Source organism: Patiria miniata, unplaced genomic scaffold, assembly GCF_015706575.1.
Source record: "Patiria miniata isolate m_02_andy unplaced genomic scaffold, ASM1570657v1 HiC_scaffold_18, whole genome shotgun sequence".
Taxonomy (NCBI): domain Eukaryota; kingdom Metazoa; phylum Echinodermata; class Asteroidea; order Valvatida; family Asterinidae; genus Patiria; species Patiria miniata.
The window spans coordinates 8,256,288-8,271,669 of NW_024037056.1; the positions used below are offsets into that span (position 1 = coordinate 8,256,288).

At 41.4% G+C, this 15,382-nt stretch overlaps 2 protein-coding genes across 2 annotated transcripts; both read left to right on the top strand.

The window, feature by feature from the left end:
- The first annotated feature begins 57 nt into the window (after positions 1–57).
- On the top strand, positions 58–6,183 carry LOC119724481 (estradiol 17-beta-dehydrogenase 11-like). The gene is made up of 4 exons (XM_038195551.1): positions 58–2,316; positions 3,170–3,417; positions 4,331–4,447; positions 4,679–6,183. The coding sequence occupies exons 1-4, from the start codon at positions 1,849–1,851 to the stop codon at positions 4,815–4,817; spliced, it is 972 nt and encodes a 323-aa protein (XP_038051479.1). The 5' UTR covers positions 58–1,848; the 3' UTR covers positions 4,818–6,183.
- An 815-nt stretch (positions 6,184–6,998) lies between these two features.
- Positions 6,999–13,490, top strand: LOC119724482 (epidermal retinol dehydrogenase 2-like). The gene is made up of 4 exons (XM_038195553.1): positions 6,999–7,506; positions 9,508–9,752; positions 10,506–10,622; positions 12,984–13,490. Exons 1-4 carry the CDS (start codon positions 7,036–7,038, stop codon positions 13,084–13,086), a joined length of 936 nt encoding a protein of 311 aa, XP_038051481.1. The 5' UTR covers positions 6,999–7,035; the 3' UTR covers positions 13,087–13,490.
- Positions 13,491–15,382: the final 1,892 nt, after the last annotated feature.

Below are 15,382 nucleotides of genomic sequence, written 5' to 3' on the forward strand. Positions count from 1 at the left end.
TTCATTTCAGCCACTTTCTCAAAACTATGCCATCCACCACTGAATTAGGTCAACAACAATTAAGGTATAGATTGGGATGCATACATTCTCCCTATGGCCACCGTCCAATTATATTCAGGGTTAAGTTTTATTGACGGCCATTCTTCTTTTTGTTAGGTGGTGTTAAAGTATCTTTCAGAAGTCAGTAGATACAGGAGTTTGATAGGAAGAAAAATATCTTTGTTGAACACCTTGGAGATTTAAACAAAGAAAAAGGAAATGTAGATATTCATGAAGTTTATTAACGTGTACATGTATCAACAATGCCATCACCCCCATCAAAACATCTTGCGTGTGTTCACCACTGAGTGCCAAGATTGCACGCACGTGATACATATACAGGATGTATCACACATGGTACAATAGAGATTTGTCTTGACAAAATACCATGGCTTCTGTTTGGATAATAGAAATGTACAAAATAATATTAACCTTGACAGTTTTCGCGTAATAATCGCGTGAAGGAATTCGGGGATACGAAATGTTCGTTTTATCCAATCAAGCCGCTAGATTGCTATGCTTGACACGAGATACACGTAACCAGGCTTTAAACACATTTGTTGCACTTTGTTTTGGGACCTGATTTCCGAAAGTGAACTTGGTGTGGTTGTAGACAAGAAGGGTTTGTAAATAGGCCTGACAAAATCACAATGTGTGTGCCGTCAGTTTTCTCTTTGAATATAGAGTTTTGTGGCCACGGCAATATAGGGTTTATAGCACTTCAGGGCTATAGGGGTACACACTCTGAACAGGACATCCAACTTGTATTGCTGAGAAAGATGAACCCGAAAGTGGCTCTTTGTAGTGATGGAGGAGTTATAAGTGATCATTTTTTCAAGATGGCGATTGGCTTCATCAGGACTTTACTGTTACGGGTGACCATCTCTGGAGGGATAAGTCAACCCAAAGTCATCAGTTAACCTCAAGGATTTGAACGGAAAGTGACAAGAGGGTATGTTATGGAGTGGCATTATGTGGCCACCGTATCCACACTCTAAGAAATTATTACGGGCTATGAATAAACGTCTTTCAGTGAATGCTACACTTGAGTCCTGCCGTCTTTAGAACAGGGTATGTACACTTAGTAGCCTAGTGAATAGGCCTAGTTTCCCGATTTGTTTTTAAGTGAGAGTCATCTGTTGGTGTCTGTGGTAATTAAATGTAGTTATTGCGGTGCCAGTCTGATGTCGGCAGATGTAAGTCATACTCCGATGACATTATTCACTGCTATTTACTGAATTTCAACTGAGTTTGAATGCGTCATTTCATTATGAAAACTTATAAGCTTGTGAAAATTCCAGCACGAAAAAGCTCCCTGCCCCCCTTTTAGAATATTTTTTAAAGTAAAAAACACCCATCACACTCGTAGGCCTACATCGTTTACTACGGGCCTGCTTATGCAAAAATAAAGACTTGTTTTCCAATAAAGCTTTCACATTATGTGCTACAAGTTATTGCTATTTATGTGAAAAATATAATCAAATTACTGCAATTCGCATTTTTGGTTTTGTCTGGTATAAGTTGAACAGTGCAGCGTAACTTTGTGCATTATTGTAGCAATATGCGTGTGTGGACTTTGATACATGATGCGGACATCTTTACAAATGCATGTTTGTGTTTTTTAACAGGTCAACTTTGGAATTGTCATATGAAAGACAAGTTGCCCTTAAGCAAACATGACACACGTCTGTTTTCGACGTGTGTTTTTTTGTCTGTCTCGATGATCATTTGGAAAAATTGAGATGAAAGGTCAAAATAAAAGTTCATGTACTGGGTTAGCTCACCGCACCTGAGAAAGCAGTTTGCAAAATGTTGGCCGAGGGGGTGTTGGTCTTTTTTCTTGCGATCTGGTATTTCCTCGAATCTTTTGTCAAGACTTGCGTTGATCTTTTCGCGCCATTATCCATCCGAAGACCAAAAGATGTGACATGCGAGATCGCTTTGGTGACGGGTGGTGGGGCGGGGTTGGGGCGTCTCATGGCAATAGAGTTAGCCAAGCTAGGAGCTACCGTGGTGATCTGGGACGTCAACCAGCACGGCAATGAGGAGACTGCGCGTATAATACGTGAGCTAGACGCTGGAGACGTACTCGCATACACTGTAGACGTCAGTAAGGCAGAGCAAGTGTATGCAGCAGCTGATCGAGTTCGACAGGAGGTTGGTGATGTCACCATGCTGGTCAATAATGCTGGCGTAGCACACTACAAACCGGTACTGGAATGTTCCGATCGCCTTATCCAGAAAATGGTAGACGTCAATGCCATCTCGCACTTTTGGGTAAGAAGGCGGCGGTTCTGTCTTGGAGAAAGTCAGCCCTCCCTACCAACCGAGCACCCTCCATTAGTCCAGTCGTTTATTACATGTAGTTGGGACGGACAAGGTAGTTGGGGCTTAACCAAGTATATAGCCGGCACTATAAATTAAACATTTCCAGTATCTAGCGGGAGGGGGAGGGCTGCTGCTGACTAATGTTTTGATGCTAGTAAAAATGGCAAAAAAAATATTGAATGCTAAAAGTTCCTAACTTTATTCTTAAATTGCCTCGGAATAAAGGGAAAGGCATCGTAGATTTCAAGATTTCCCGGGAGCATACCCCAGGACCCCTATAGCAGGGCGTGTCTTTGACATGCCTTCACTCAACCACCCTTTCATATCACCCCCCGTTTCCTGAAAGCTACAATCCCGGCCAAAATGGTTGGGACACTTGGAAATAACCTTAGCCTCCAACGGTCACCAACCCCCCTGCTCCCCGGTCAATGTTGTTCTCTTCAGGGGATGGAGCACACACCGCGCGATGAGAGACAACATTGACCGGGGACTGGGGGGCTGGGGGCCCAGCGAGATTTGGCCAGGATTGTAGATCCGTCCCTGCTTTCAATATTTCAACGTATCCCTTTTTTAAAGTATCATTTCTATTTTAGATTGAAACAACCCTCCTTAATCATTTTGTACTCTTGTAACCACGTGCGCCTCCAATGGAATGCGATGATTCAAAACTATATACATGTACATGTAATCGTATTGGCCTAAAGTATGAACAAAAGATTTGTTTATATTGATAAGTTTTCGATTTCTATTAATATCATTTTTTACATTCTGATGTTTATGGCTCAAATCCCTTATCCTGCAGCTTCTCAAGACCTTCCTACCAGCTATGAAGGAAGCCAACCACGGTCATATCGTGACCATCGCAGGTACTGCAGCCTATTTCCCTATTCGTCATATGGGCGCCTATACATCCAGTGTCTGTGCTGCAGTAGGCATACACGATGCTATACAGGTGGACCTGACATTTGAAAATAAGACCGGTATCAAGATGACATTGGTCTGCCCGTCCTTGATCGCCACAAATATGATACTAGGCCGCATCAATTATGGGTAAGATATTATGTATTGTTCTTGGTGTTTGTAGACTTGCCAGTGATTATATTTGACATTACCAATATGCAGCAGCTAGGTATGATAGATTACCCGTACTATACCAAGCCTGATATTACTGGTACAAATACCAAATTATTCAGACTGGTATGTCGGATAAAAACAAATGTTCTGTCGGAAAAAAACGGAATTTTTGTGCCGACTTATCGCCAGAGCCTTTGGTGACCGTTTCATTTATTAATGGAACGAAGTAATGCACATGGAATAAGAAGTTAATAGGCCTAAGCACATTAGTTTATAAATACAACGACACAAACTAATTTAAAGGGAAGATACAACATTTGTAAACATCAAAAAACAAAATGATTAAATGATCACAAGATAACTTACTGTATTGTTAGGGAATGACAGTCTTAAGTATCCTGTAAAATCGTGGCTCCTGGTGTGCTGACATTTTCAAGAAAACTTGTATTTTCAACGCTGGTCGGCCGACCAGCGTTGGAGAAAAATGGCTTTCTTTTCAAAAACCGCTCCGAATTTTTCACATTTATTTATTCCGCATATTCTTTGCAATTGATTACACAGCTGTGAAGGGGTACAAGCCAGCTAGACTGATTCTCTGCCCTTACAATTCCCCAAATTCTATAAATTGCTCCGTTTCATCTTTAGTGGGGTTAGGGAACCAGACTACAAGAACGTGGTTGGTTTTCTTAGATTTCCCAGCATCTCCGAACCCAAAACGTGAAGCGAGTCAGTTTAACAATACATGTATTTGCTATAACATAATAATCCTCCAAATCCATTTATTTCTGAAAATTGCAGCAAAAGCAAATGTTGTACATTTCCCTTAACTTATACTCCATATCTGATTCCATTGGGTTTTAATTCGAACATTTTATTTGCTTCTTATCAGGACGGCGAGCATCACGTCACCAGAAGAAGCAGCCCGAATCATTATTGAGGGCGTGATACTCAACAAGCGTATGGTCTGTGTTCCCAAGAGAGTCCTCATTTACACCGTCATGAAAAGGTGAGTTCAGAAAATTTGTCGAAGCATATTATAGTTGTAATAGTTCTTTTCATCTGTAAAAGGACTCGAGGATGGGAAACAATGCGCCTGGTTTTTAATGGCTCTGCATGGATTATTGTCTAAGACTTGATGCGTGCCAGCTTCCCTGATGTAATGCGTTGGACTCCTAATTCTGTCACTGTTTATTAAATATTTAAACTAAGCCTATATGTATGTTCTTTCTCCATCTAGCTTGATCCCGGTGAAGTTCCTGGTGAGAATGCTGCGGTTCCGTAAGATTGAAGATCCACTGATTAACAAGCATGGCGTCCGTTATGACGTCACGGATGACGAGGAGAGTGACAAGAACGACGACTTTGAAAATTTGTAGGATTACCATCCAGACGGCTGTTGTATTGACATGTTAATTCTTTGGAGTAAGCTCGGCATGTACAGTCACCTAGTACCTGCGCAGTTTTTGAATACTACACATATTAGCTCGTTCCTCACAACGTTCAACTTCAGGACTAAGTTTAGCCTAATTTAAAAAAAAAATCCAAAGGTTTCATGGAGTTCTTGTTAATTAGTGAGCATTTAGACTGATGGGTACTAGTAGCATGCTTAGGCTTTAAATGTGTGTTTGGCACATCATTTACATTTCTGTTGTGATGATTCTTAAACGCTGAATATAGCGTCCCGTGTAGTTAGATGTTGTCGTCTGCAAAATCCACTGCATCCGCCCCCTGCTTTTGGAATCCCTGGTGGTCGGTAGATTTCAGAGGAAATTCCAGACTTTGAACTTCAGACTCGCCGCGTTTTCGCTGTTCTCTTTAGGGTATAGATTTTCAGTGTTACATAAAAAATTAGAAATGAGATAGCAAACCTAGAAAATGTCTCACATTAATCTATTTCAAATTGATTGGAATCTATATCTGTGTCCGAGCCCATAACAGTTATTCGTCACGCCTATGCACGCGATGAGCACGGGACAAGTTCGAAGTCGATGCTCATGTATAGGGTGTCTATATGAGACACTAAAACCTAATCCAATATTCCAATATAACGAGCACTGCGTGCCGTGGGGGTATCTATCGGTCTGAGTTTCATTCGTTCGAAGCGGAGACCTTTCCTGTCTATAAGCGTCTGAAATGATGTACATGCAAATTTAATGCATGATGCAATTTCCGTAAGAAACAACGAAGAACAAAGAGCAATACTTCAGGACACACTTTGCATTTATTTCACGCCATAGTGATATGATATTGCTCCCCAAAAAAAGAGTTAGATGTGTGCATGGCTTTTTCCATTTACAAATTTCTTTTGTCTTTCTTTTACATGAATAAGCTCATTTTACAGAAAAGCGCAAATGTTGAATTGTTTCATAGCCTCTAGGTTCTATGTCAATATTGGGAATTGCCCTTCACCAACGTATAAGTAAAAATCAATCATATGAATAGATGCTATGTCTGTGGCTCATGCGCTGTAGAATTCATAACTCATGAGATTGCATAGCCTACTGGTGGTCGCCATGTTCCATATCTGCCGTTGGGAGTGTATTTCAGACAGAAGTCATCCATATAAGCTTTTGTGTAGCGCCTTATCTCGAAGCGCTGGTTCTGCTATAATGTTTAATAGTCTTATAAAATGGTCGGATCATCTCCGATGCTATCAGTTCTGTTGGTTCGTTAAAATACAATGCTATACTCAGCAGAGTTACATTAACTTGTACTTAAACTGGTTCGTTTATAATAAAGATATCAATAAACTTAAAGCTTGTACTAGTAACAATAATGTCAGTATTTGTCCAGTCTTCCGGGGCGCGGGGGCGGATCCTGGTATTTTTGCAGGGGGAGGGAAATTTAATGTCTGTGAAAAACTAAGAAAAAAATTGACAGAAATGTTTTTTTTTTTGTACCCCCCCCCCCGGATCCTCGCCTGGGGCGTAACAAGGTCATTTTTATTGGGGGGAGGGGGGGGGGGGGTAAAACTTCTTGAAAAGGGCACTTGCACATCCGTGCTGAAAGGTAGGCGCTGGGGGCGCTGTTCAAAACGCGACGATTATGCACACTAACGGACAATATATGGCGCTTTTTCAGGGCGACACATGCGCGAAATTAAAAAAAAAAGGCACTCGTAATGGCCGCTGCCACACAAAAAGGGCATTTGTTCGGAAAAAGGGCACTCGTTCATAAAAGGGGCACTCGCTACAAATATTGGGGGATGGGGGGGGGGGGGGTAAACGCTGGTGACAAAAGGTACTTGCATGGAAAAGGGCAGTCTTACACAATATTGGAGGGGGGGATAAATACCCCCTTAAACCCCCTCCCTCCCCCGATCGCTATACCTATGGTTTTATACTTAAAACATCTCGCACTATACTCTGTTGCAAAAGCTAACTCGGACGAAACAGCTTGGCTTTGAATATCATTTTTAAAATCAGGAAATACAAATAAAAATAGCTCAAATTAGAAACCATCGAAAACCCAGATAAAGTTCGGAAGGGGCACAAAGGTTGCCTAGTCCATGGTGATTGCTTTGCATATACAAAGCTAATAATTCCGCACTTTGCCTTTCTGACGAGGTCACTCTCTGCACCCTTATACTCCATCATGGCCGCCAAGTCGGGTATTGTCTTCCTTTTATACGTAATTTGGTATTTCACTGAATCTTTCTTCAAAACATGTGTCAATGTTTTTGTGCCTTCGTCCCTGCGCCGACAGAAAGATGTCAGGGGTGAGATTGTCTTGGTAACGGGTGGCGGGGCCGGGCTAGGCCGCCATCTTGCCATAGGATTTGCCAAACGGAAAGCTACTGTAGTGATCTGGGACGTCAACCAGCACGGCAATGAGGAGACTGCGCGTATAATACGTGAGCTAGACGCTGGAGACGTACACGCATACACTGTAGACGTCAGTAAGGCAGAGCAAGTGTATGCAGCAGCTGATCGAGTTCGACAGGAGGTTGGTGATGTCACCGTGCTGGTCAATAATGCTGGCGTAGCACACTACAAACCGGTCCTGGAGTGCTCTGAAGAAATCATCCAAAAAACTATCAATGTCAATGCTGTCTCGCATATCTGGGTAAGAAGTTTCGATATAATTCTACCTCAGACCGACTGACGGACCGAAAGCTCACCACTCGATCCGAGGACAAATAGATCAACAGTATATAGGGCGAGTCAAAAACACGAAACCCAAATGTCGGGACTATTGTTTTATTGAAGATCTGCATGTAGCACCTTCAAAATCTAGAATATGAAAGCCCAATTCATATGCTTTCTTTTAGTACAAGAATCATTCAAATCACTTACGTACTTTTTAAGTTACAAAATTTTAAGCACAACCACCGTTTTAAAGTTCTGTCCACGGATCACACAAAATGTGTGCGTTCTTTCAGCAAACCGAAAACAATTCACACACATCCCTGTGTTGGTTCCGACATTTGGTTGTTGTTTTTTTTTACTCACCCTGTATTTCTGATATTTGAGGAGTCGTTCCAATCGATTTGCAAACGAATCAGTCGACTAGCAATTTTGTTTATTAAGTTTTCTGTTTAAATTGAGAAGCTGTTACGCCCCAACTTTACCATCGATCCCAACTTTAGATGGGACCGGCGCCCTAATGGGAGTCTGCCAAATGAAAGGGCTCACTGGCATGAATTTTGCTTGAGAACATTTTGTGTAATTTTAAATTCCTCTTAAAAAGCATGAAAACTATTTGACATCCCACTTTTAATTTATTTTTTTTCATTCCATGCTTTTCCTGACAAATGAGGGCGCTGTTGCTGTGATTTCATTTCAGGAAGACACCGTTCTGGGTTTTCTGTTCAAATTGTGAACCTAAACGTTGCTCATTGAAAACGTATGTGGGAACATTTTGCTCATTAGCCTATAAATGTCATGTCCTCAAACAACTGAAACAACAAAATAATTGCGACAGCAAAATATCCAAAATAGTGGCAAATGTTGGTGCTGAAATAGCTGAAACATTCGTGTTTCTGCGTAAAGTGATATCATATTTTACTCATGAATATGCAAATTTGCATTCGCATAAAAACCCCAAAAAGGCACAACCTTGAAATGCCCTTGAGAATGGCAAAATAAAAATTAAAAATCAGGTTAAATGGCACACCAATTTGGCAAGGACGGCGTGACGGTTGGGACGGCCCAACTAAATAGGGCGCCTCATTTACGGATCATGCCGTCCACATCGACAAAGTGCCACAGATACGAAGTAGTTTTTAGTTATTTTATTTTATATATACACGTTTTTGCTGTGCAAACTATATGCTGAGTCGGTCGAGGGCAACAAACTTGGGCCGGCCAAATTGGAACGCTTCAGTTGGGTCGGTCTCCGATGGTATAGTTGGGACGTATTTCAAAACTGTAAGGATTCCTTGAAAGGTGCTGTATCACGGCATGGTAGGCAGGGGTGGATCCAGGGGCGTGGGGCGCATTCCCCCCCCCCCCCCCTCCCGCATCCTTCAAGAAAAAAAGCAAGCTAGATATAGGCCTATATAGAGAGCGGAGACTCAAAAAGAAAAAAATGGAGGGATCGAGAGACAAAATTAATAGGGCACTTCACGTCACCGTAGCCTGCTGGGGTTATAGTTGCACACAAGACAACAATTATTATTGGGGTCTGTCATACTTTTACTAAATTAAAAAGCGACGGGACCAAGAACTGCGACGAGACAGGGCGCACACGGCGAGACGAAAACAGCAGCGACGGCTGTATCGGTCATTTTCGTTTTCATGAAGTAACTCTCATCTTTATTTCAGCAGTTTCAAGGCTTTTACTGATATTTCTGCAATCCTGCAAGATTACCGATTAATTACATTCTTGTTTATCCAAATAGTATTTCCGTAACAATGTTGTCCCTTTGTGAATACGAAACTTTCGCGCCAGTGTCCGATGTTCACGCACGCTTGAGTGTTACTTCGTGAAACCAAAATTTGTCATTAAGCGGCTTTCACGAAGTAGGCCTATATCAGTTTGGTGTTACTTCGTGGTGTCGGTGGCAATTTGTGCCGAATTTAAACCCTGGATATATACACCACTAATTTATTTATCATCCTACAGCTCCACAAAGCCTTTCTTCCCGCCATGAAAGACAAGAACAGCGGTCACATCGTGACTATTGGTAGCATCATAGCCTTCGTCCCGTACAGGTCCATGGGTGCATACACCGCTAGCAAGTGTACAGTGCATGGCATCCATGAATCCTTACAACTAGACCTCGCCTTCGAGAACTCCGCTATTAAGATGACGCTAGCGTGTCCCTCTGGACTGGCCACGGGCATGATAGTGGGACGTATCAATACTGGGTAAGCTCTAACAAATCCAATTGTCCAACAATGGCTCTTGACATTTGGTATTCTGGTTATCTTTCTGTCTCATCCGCATTTCCTTTTGCACTCACCCCTTCCAACTACCATATCTGTTATTAAACGTAATTTTCATGTGTCGCGTGAAAAAGCACCAAGATCAAAATTTGCGCCAATCTCAAGTGCCATACATTATGCATCGCATTTGATGGTGACCCCTGACTTTTTGTGACGATAGGCGTGGGATAAATCCACGCTGCAACTAAAAAGGAAACGCGACCTCAAGCATTTATTCGTGATGTCATCAGCATTGATGTACTTTAAAGGTCTCCATATACCTGACAAGCTGTTCTATTATTGGGATTACTTGGGTGGCTAAACCATCCTCCGTCTGACCAATGACAATTTTGTTCAGCTTGATGTATAGGTTGGAAATGATCCCAATACTGTACACTTCGGAGAAAATCCAACTGTTCCCTAAGATTCCTGAAAAAAAATCTATATCTATATTCAATGCTTTTTAATTTTCGCTGTGACTTAAACGGCGGCATCCGCCAGCCCCCTTTAAAAATCCAGGATCCGCAATTCACTCGGGTATGGGGGGGGGGTGTTAAAACCGTTGGTGTAGGCCTACTGTCGTACTACTACGTGATTGTACGGAAAAGATGTTAACAAATTAACCCTTTTGGGGGATGGGGAGTCTTAATTATGTTTGAATCTCAAATATTTGGTGGATTGTTTCTATGGTAACAGGGATGCGGAACTCAGTCAACCGCAAAATGCAGCCGAGGAAATCATAGAGGGCGTCCTTCTAGATAAGTTAGTTGTGTGCGTGCCTGGTGGGGCTTACCTTTACACACTTATCAAGAAGTAAGTGAGTTGCTTTGTGTATATATACATGTAACGTATTTCTCACAAAATCATAGGGTGCGTTCGTTTAGCTCATCCGGGTGGACACGGGTCAGCCCCGTGCCGTTCGATTAGCTCTGACGTCATTCTCGGGGCTCACCCGGGTCAGCCACCACAGACCCTGCTCGTGCAGCAGAGTCACTGCTGGAAGTACGTCACGCATGCGTTGTTCATTCCCTAGAAGTGAACAAATATGGCGGCTGGACAGCGGAAATCTCAAGTGGACTATAATTTCAGCCCAACTTTTTTGAGTTTTGTAGTTGACTAAAAAGCAGTAAATCTCAAGACCCAATCCGAAACGGGCGTTTTGTCTGTGGCTACGGCCACTGCTATAGGGCGTCACGTGAGGATCGTGATGACCCGCGGTTGAGCGTTCGATTTCGCTCGTACACCCGCCCTGCAAACAGGACGCTGGGATACTCTGATGAATTCACGCTCTGATTGGTTGGATTTTGCGCGACCTGTGCGTCATCAAGGTCATGACTCTGCAAGGTTGAACTACGGCCGTTAAGACTGATTCGTTACTCTTTTATTCCAGTTTAGAGATTTTTTTCTCGTTGAAAAGCGTAATAATGTAGGAAATTCTGTAAAACACATCTTAATTTACAATTCCCGTCACTCGCTCAGGCTCCGTTTCGAATCACGAACGGTCGGATTGCATTATGCGACGCTCACAATTTTGTCCACATGGTCCGCAATGAAACAGAAATCACATTCGGTATGGAATGTGCGCAATTCTATGGGAAGTTTTCGGATAGCATTTGCGCACATTGTCTAACTGCGGTCTTGAACAGCTGCTAGCCAGATGCTTTATACATAGGTCATAGGCCACTTCCTTCAAAAGATTCTGTGAAGCTCATCAGAGTATCCCAGCGTCCTGTTTGCAGGGCGGGGGGTACGAACGAAGCGTTCGATAAGCCCAGCTGTCGTGGCTGGCCCGTCTGCCTTTACCCTGTCGACCCGGGTGAGCTAAACGAACGCACCCATAAAGATAATGGACAGAAAGTACAGTATAAACGTGCACTCAACTTCTTCGAAAACGTTCGCTTTTTGTACAATATAATTTATCCAGCAAAGGAATTTGCGGGCATACCAAAATTTGTATAGTCTTGATCCAGTCACACATGTTTTTCATTGGAAACGTTGCATAACACAATGTGCTCTATCTCGTTGTTGTGGGGCCTTCGTACAATGAACAGCACTTACTTTTATGCGGCTCCGGCTCTATGTTGACAGCTTTTGCTCATAATTTGATTGCCAGGCTTTAGTCACTGCTGGGCAAGTCAAATGGCTATATACCCCAGCCTTTGACAAAGACTTGAGTAAACAATCTTACAAGCACTATATTTTGTAAATCATTAACAACCATTTTGCGCACGAAAACCAGTGTCGGCAAATTGGCTAAAAGAAACAATGTCGGCATATATCGACCAGTACTCGTACCCAACCTCATTCCCATAGTGTCGAGAAGTTAGTCTGGTTCCCAAACCAAAAGATTCTGACTATTCCTGATGAATCTTAGGTCAGGTAGCCTCCGGTAATACATTGTATTACAATTTACGTTACGTGACTAAAACGGTAGGAATTCCTCCTTTTTCCGAAAATGTCCGAAGTTTGCCGAGTTCATTTCGTCGACAATCGGATAGCGCCCGAGTTTTTCCGAGTATAACTTACCAATTGCTTATCAAAAACTTTTAGAGTTGATAACTAATATTCATTGCTTTCATTAAAAAAAACTTGAAATTCAACGACGATTTTGTGCATCAAGTATACTCGGATCGTATGGGCGAACTTTTTGCTGCGTCATGTACTTTTTTGAATTTGACGACCGTTACCGAGATTTTCCAAAACTAGGTCTTCGTTCGGCTCCGCCTGCTAACAGTGCTATTTTGGGTGCCCAATTTTGAAGATTCCAGATCAACATAAGTCAATGTTATCTTACAGAAATATCATACTGTATTATCATAACTGTATGATATTATGAAGCAAGTGATTTATTTACAAATTTGATCAGAACATTAAAAGCTTTAAGTGATTAAGCGAATTCGGAAACGAAGCCGAGCTTTGAAAAAAGGCCGTCAATGTCGTCATGTTTATTTTTAGCCACGGAGGCTGCCTGACCTCCAATTTAGACCTGAGCGTCGGGAATAATTGTCAGGTCTAGGGAACCAGACTATCGAGAAGTGCGCTCCTATACCACTATTATTGAGTATATATAAAGTGATAAGGGCGCGAAATTGAAACCTGCCGGAAGTCCAATGTCAATGTCTAATACAAAATCTTCTTGTTAAATAAAGTGTTCTTCCTCTTTGTTTTCACTAGTTTGATTCCCGTTAAACTGATGGTGATGCTACTCCGGTCAATCCACTTGGAAGACACATTCGTCAAGGAGGACAAAACATTTGAAGACGAGGAGGAGAAATAGACGACTGTTGCATGTCCTAAAAATCCTCTGCAACATATACAGTCTCCAAGATTTACTCATTTAGACACTGTGAAATTGCTCTATAAAGCAATGAAAACTATCAGCTATTTGAATCGTGTGAATATTTCTTACAAGAGAACGCTGATTTATATGTTCTTGAATATGCATAGAGTTGTTTTTTTTCCTGATAGTTACTCGTTTATATAAGATATTCTTGACGTTCTCCAATACATTCTTGCTCCATGTAAGACCATCCATTAAGCATTAGCGATCGGTAAAGTGGCTTTTTGAGTCTTTAATTCCAGTCAAAACCTAAACGAAAAAAGGCCCTGTCGAAGTTTAATTCAATTGAATATTGACATTCACAAATAAGGGTGAGTCAAAAATGCGGAACCCAAACCCCCAAAAATACATTTCATATTTAAAAAAAATATGTAGCACCAAACATACTAATGACTGGAAAGCAAATTTCATAGGCTACTTTTAGATGATAAAAATTACTGAAATTGCTCAATCCGTTCAAAGAATTATATCATCATTTAAACGCAATGACCCTAAAACCTGTTTCGTCCAAAAAAAAACCAGTTTATTGTGTATTCTGACTGTTTGGAACAACAAAGAAAACGACACAGAATAATTGTTTCAACAACTGTCAACAACTGTAATGCACAGTTTATTTTAAACAACCCTGGTTAGGCAAACAGTATGATTTATAAAATCCATTTTTTTTTAAAGACGGGCCTTCAAAAGGACTTTGTTGAATATGTTTAACTTTTAAACTGAGGTTTTATCGCTGGTGATATTTGAAGTCAATTGTGACGACGATTCTTGAAATCGCACTTTTGGACAAAAGCGGTTTTGGCATCATTGTGTTTAAATGGTGTTATTCCTTGAACAGATTGAGCAATTTCAGTATTTTTTCATCTAAAAGTAGCTTATGAAATTGGCTTTCCAGTCATTGATATGTTTGGTGCTACATATTTTTTTAAAGTATTAATTTTGGGGATTTGGGTTCCGCTTTTTTTTTTTACTCGCACTGTATAATCACGAATCCATGAGTATTCTATTAATAGTACACAACATGTAAGTGATTTTACTGGCTTTACAGCATTTTCGTGTCTAAAGATTGAATCTCCATAAGCCTCTGTACTAATGACATCACACTTTATTTACGTGTGTGCTTTCCTATGGTGCTCAGTGGACCGTGGACCCCCACTGGCTCCATATAAAGTGCACATGTAAACAAAGTGTGACGTCATTAGTACAGAGGCTTATTCCATGTTATATTCATATCTAATGTTGGCTGACCAATCACAATGGAGGCCGTGCTAGCCAAAATGGCATCCACGGCTGCCAGATAATTTTCCGTATTTTTTGTTTACATTTACATTTGGTTTTCTAGAGAAAAGGATGAGAACAAGTTTGTGCTAGGGTAAAATTGGGAAGGAAAACGACAATACCGACTCTCAATAGCCCCTCCTACGTGTACAGTGCAGAGCTTTGTTACCGTATCTCAAATAATGGCTGATCTCGGGGGCAAAATCAAAGCAAATGGGAAAAGTGTGCAGTTGGTCCGAAACGAAAGTGTGACCTACGTAATGTCTGCTAACCTATGCATGTGGACTATTCCTATCGGTATATCCCTATTTTTCGTATAATTTTTCTAATTTTGTGTCGCCATACTCACTTAGGTATAAGGCCCATTGTCAAATTTCAACCCCAACCAGGAGTGTTAATCGCTTTTCAAAAGTGGGGGAACATACCTTGATCAAAACTGATGCGAGCGTGAAACGCGAAGCCCTTGAGGCGTGGGGTTCGGGGCCCGCTTTAATAAGGGCCCCGAAAAAAAATGGATTCTTGATGCTCTGTGGTGCGATCTGAGGCAATTTCTGACCACTTTAACAAATATGACTTGTTTTGATTTTTGGACTTAAAAGATTTGGTTTTTGGACCAAAAAGGTATTGATGAATGGGAATAAATATGTGTTCCGTCGGTATTAAACACTCTGTTTAAAACCGGTGCGAGTCTGGATGGGTAATAATTACCCGAGGCGAACCCATCCAGACTCACACCGGTTTTAAACAGAGTGTTATAATACCTCCGAAACACACATTTAATTCCCTTATTAAAAACTGTCCCGCGTCTGTTGTCATAACTTTTAACTCATGCCTGTGAAAATCTTTCAGTTACCTTACTATGCTGTAAAATAATCATAAGAGAGCGATTCGATAGTCATTGTATTCTCAGTGTACTCGTGCACGCACGTGCTCGGCTATAAAAAACCCTTTCGCGACT

What these genes read in the sequence shown, in the direction of transcription:
- LOC119724482 (XM_038195553.1), top strand. Translation starts at nt 7,036, where the DNA reads ATGGCCGCCAAGTCGGGTATTGTCTTCCTTTTATACGTAATTTGGTAT. An exon ending in ATGCTGTCTCGCATATCTGG is followed by an intron (nt 7,507 to 9,507) that starts GTAAGAAGTTTC and finishes ATCATCCTACAG; the next exon opens with CTCCACAAAGCCTTTCTTCC. An exon ending in GTGGGACGTATCAATACTGG is followed by an intron (nt 9,753 to 10,505) that starts GTAAGCTCTAAC and finishes CTATGGTAACAG; the next exon opens with GGATGCGGAACTCAGTCAAC.
- LOC119724481 (XM_038195551.1), top strand. Translation starts at nt 1,849, where the DNA reads ATGTTGGCCGAGGGGGTGTTGGTCTTTTTTCTTGCGATCTGGTATTTC. An exon ending in ATGCCATCTCGCACTTTTGG is followed by an intron (nt 2,317 to 3,169) that starts GTAAGAAGGCGG and finishes CTTATCCTGCAG; the next exon opens with CTTCTCAAGACCTTCCTACC. An exon ending in CTAGGCCGCATCAATTATGG is followed by an intron (nt 3,418 to 4,330) that starts GTAAGATATTAT and finishes GCTTCTTATCAG; the next exon opens with GACGGCGAGCATCACGTCAC.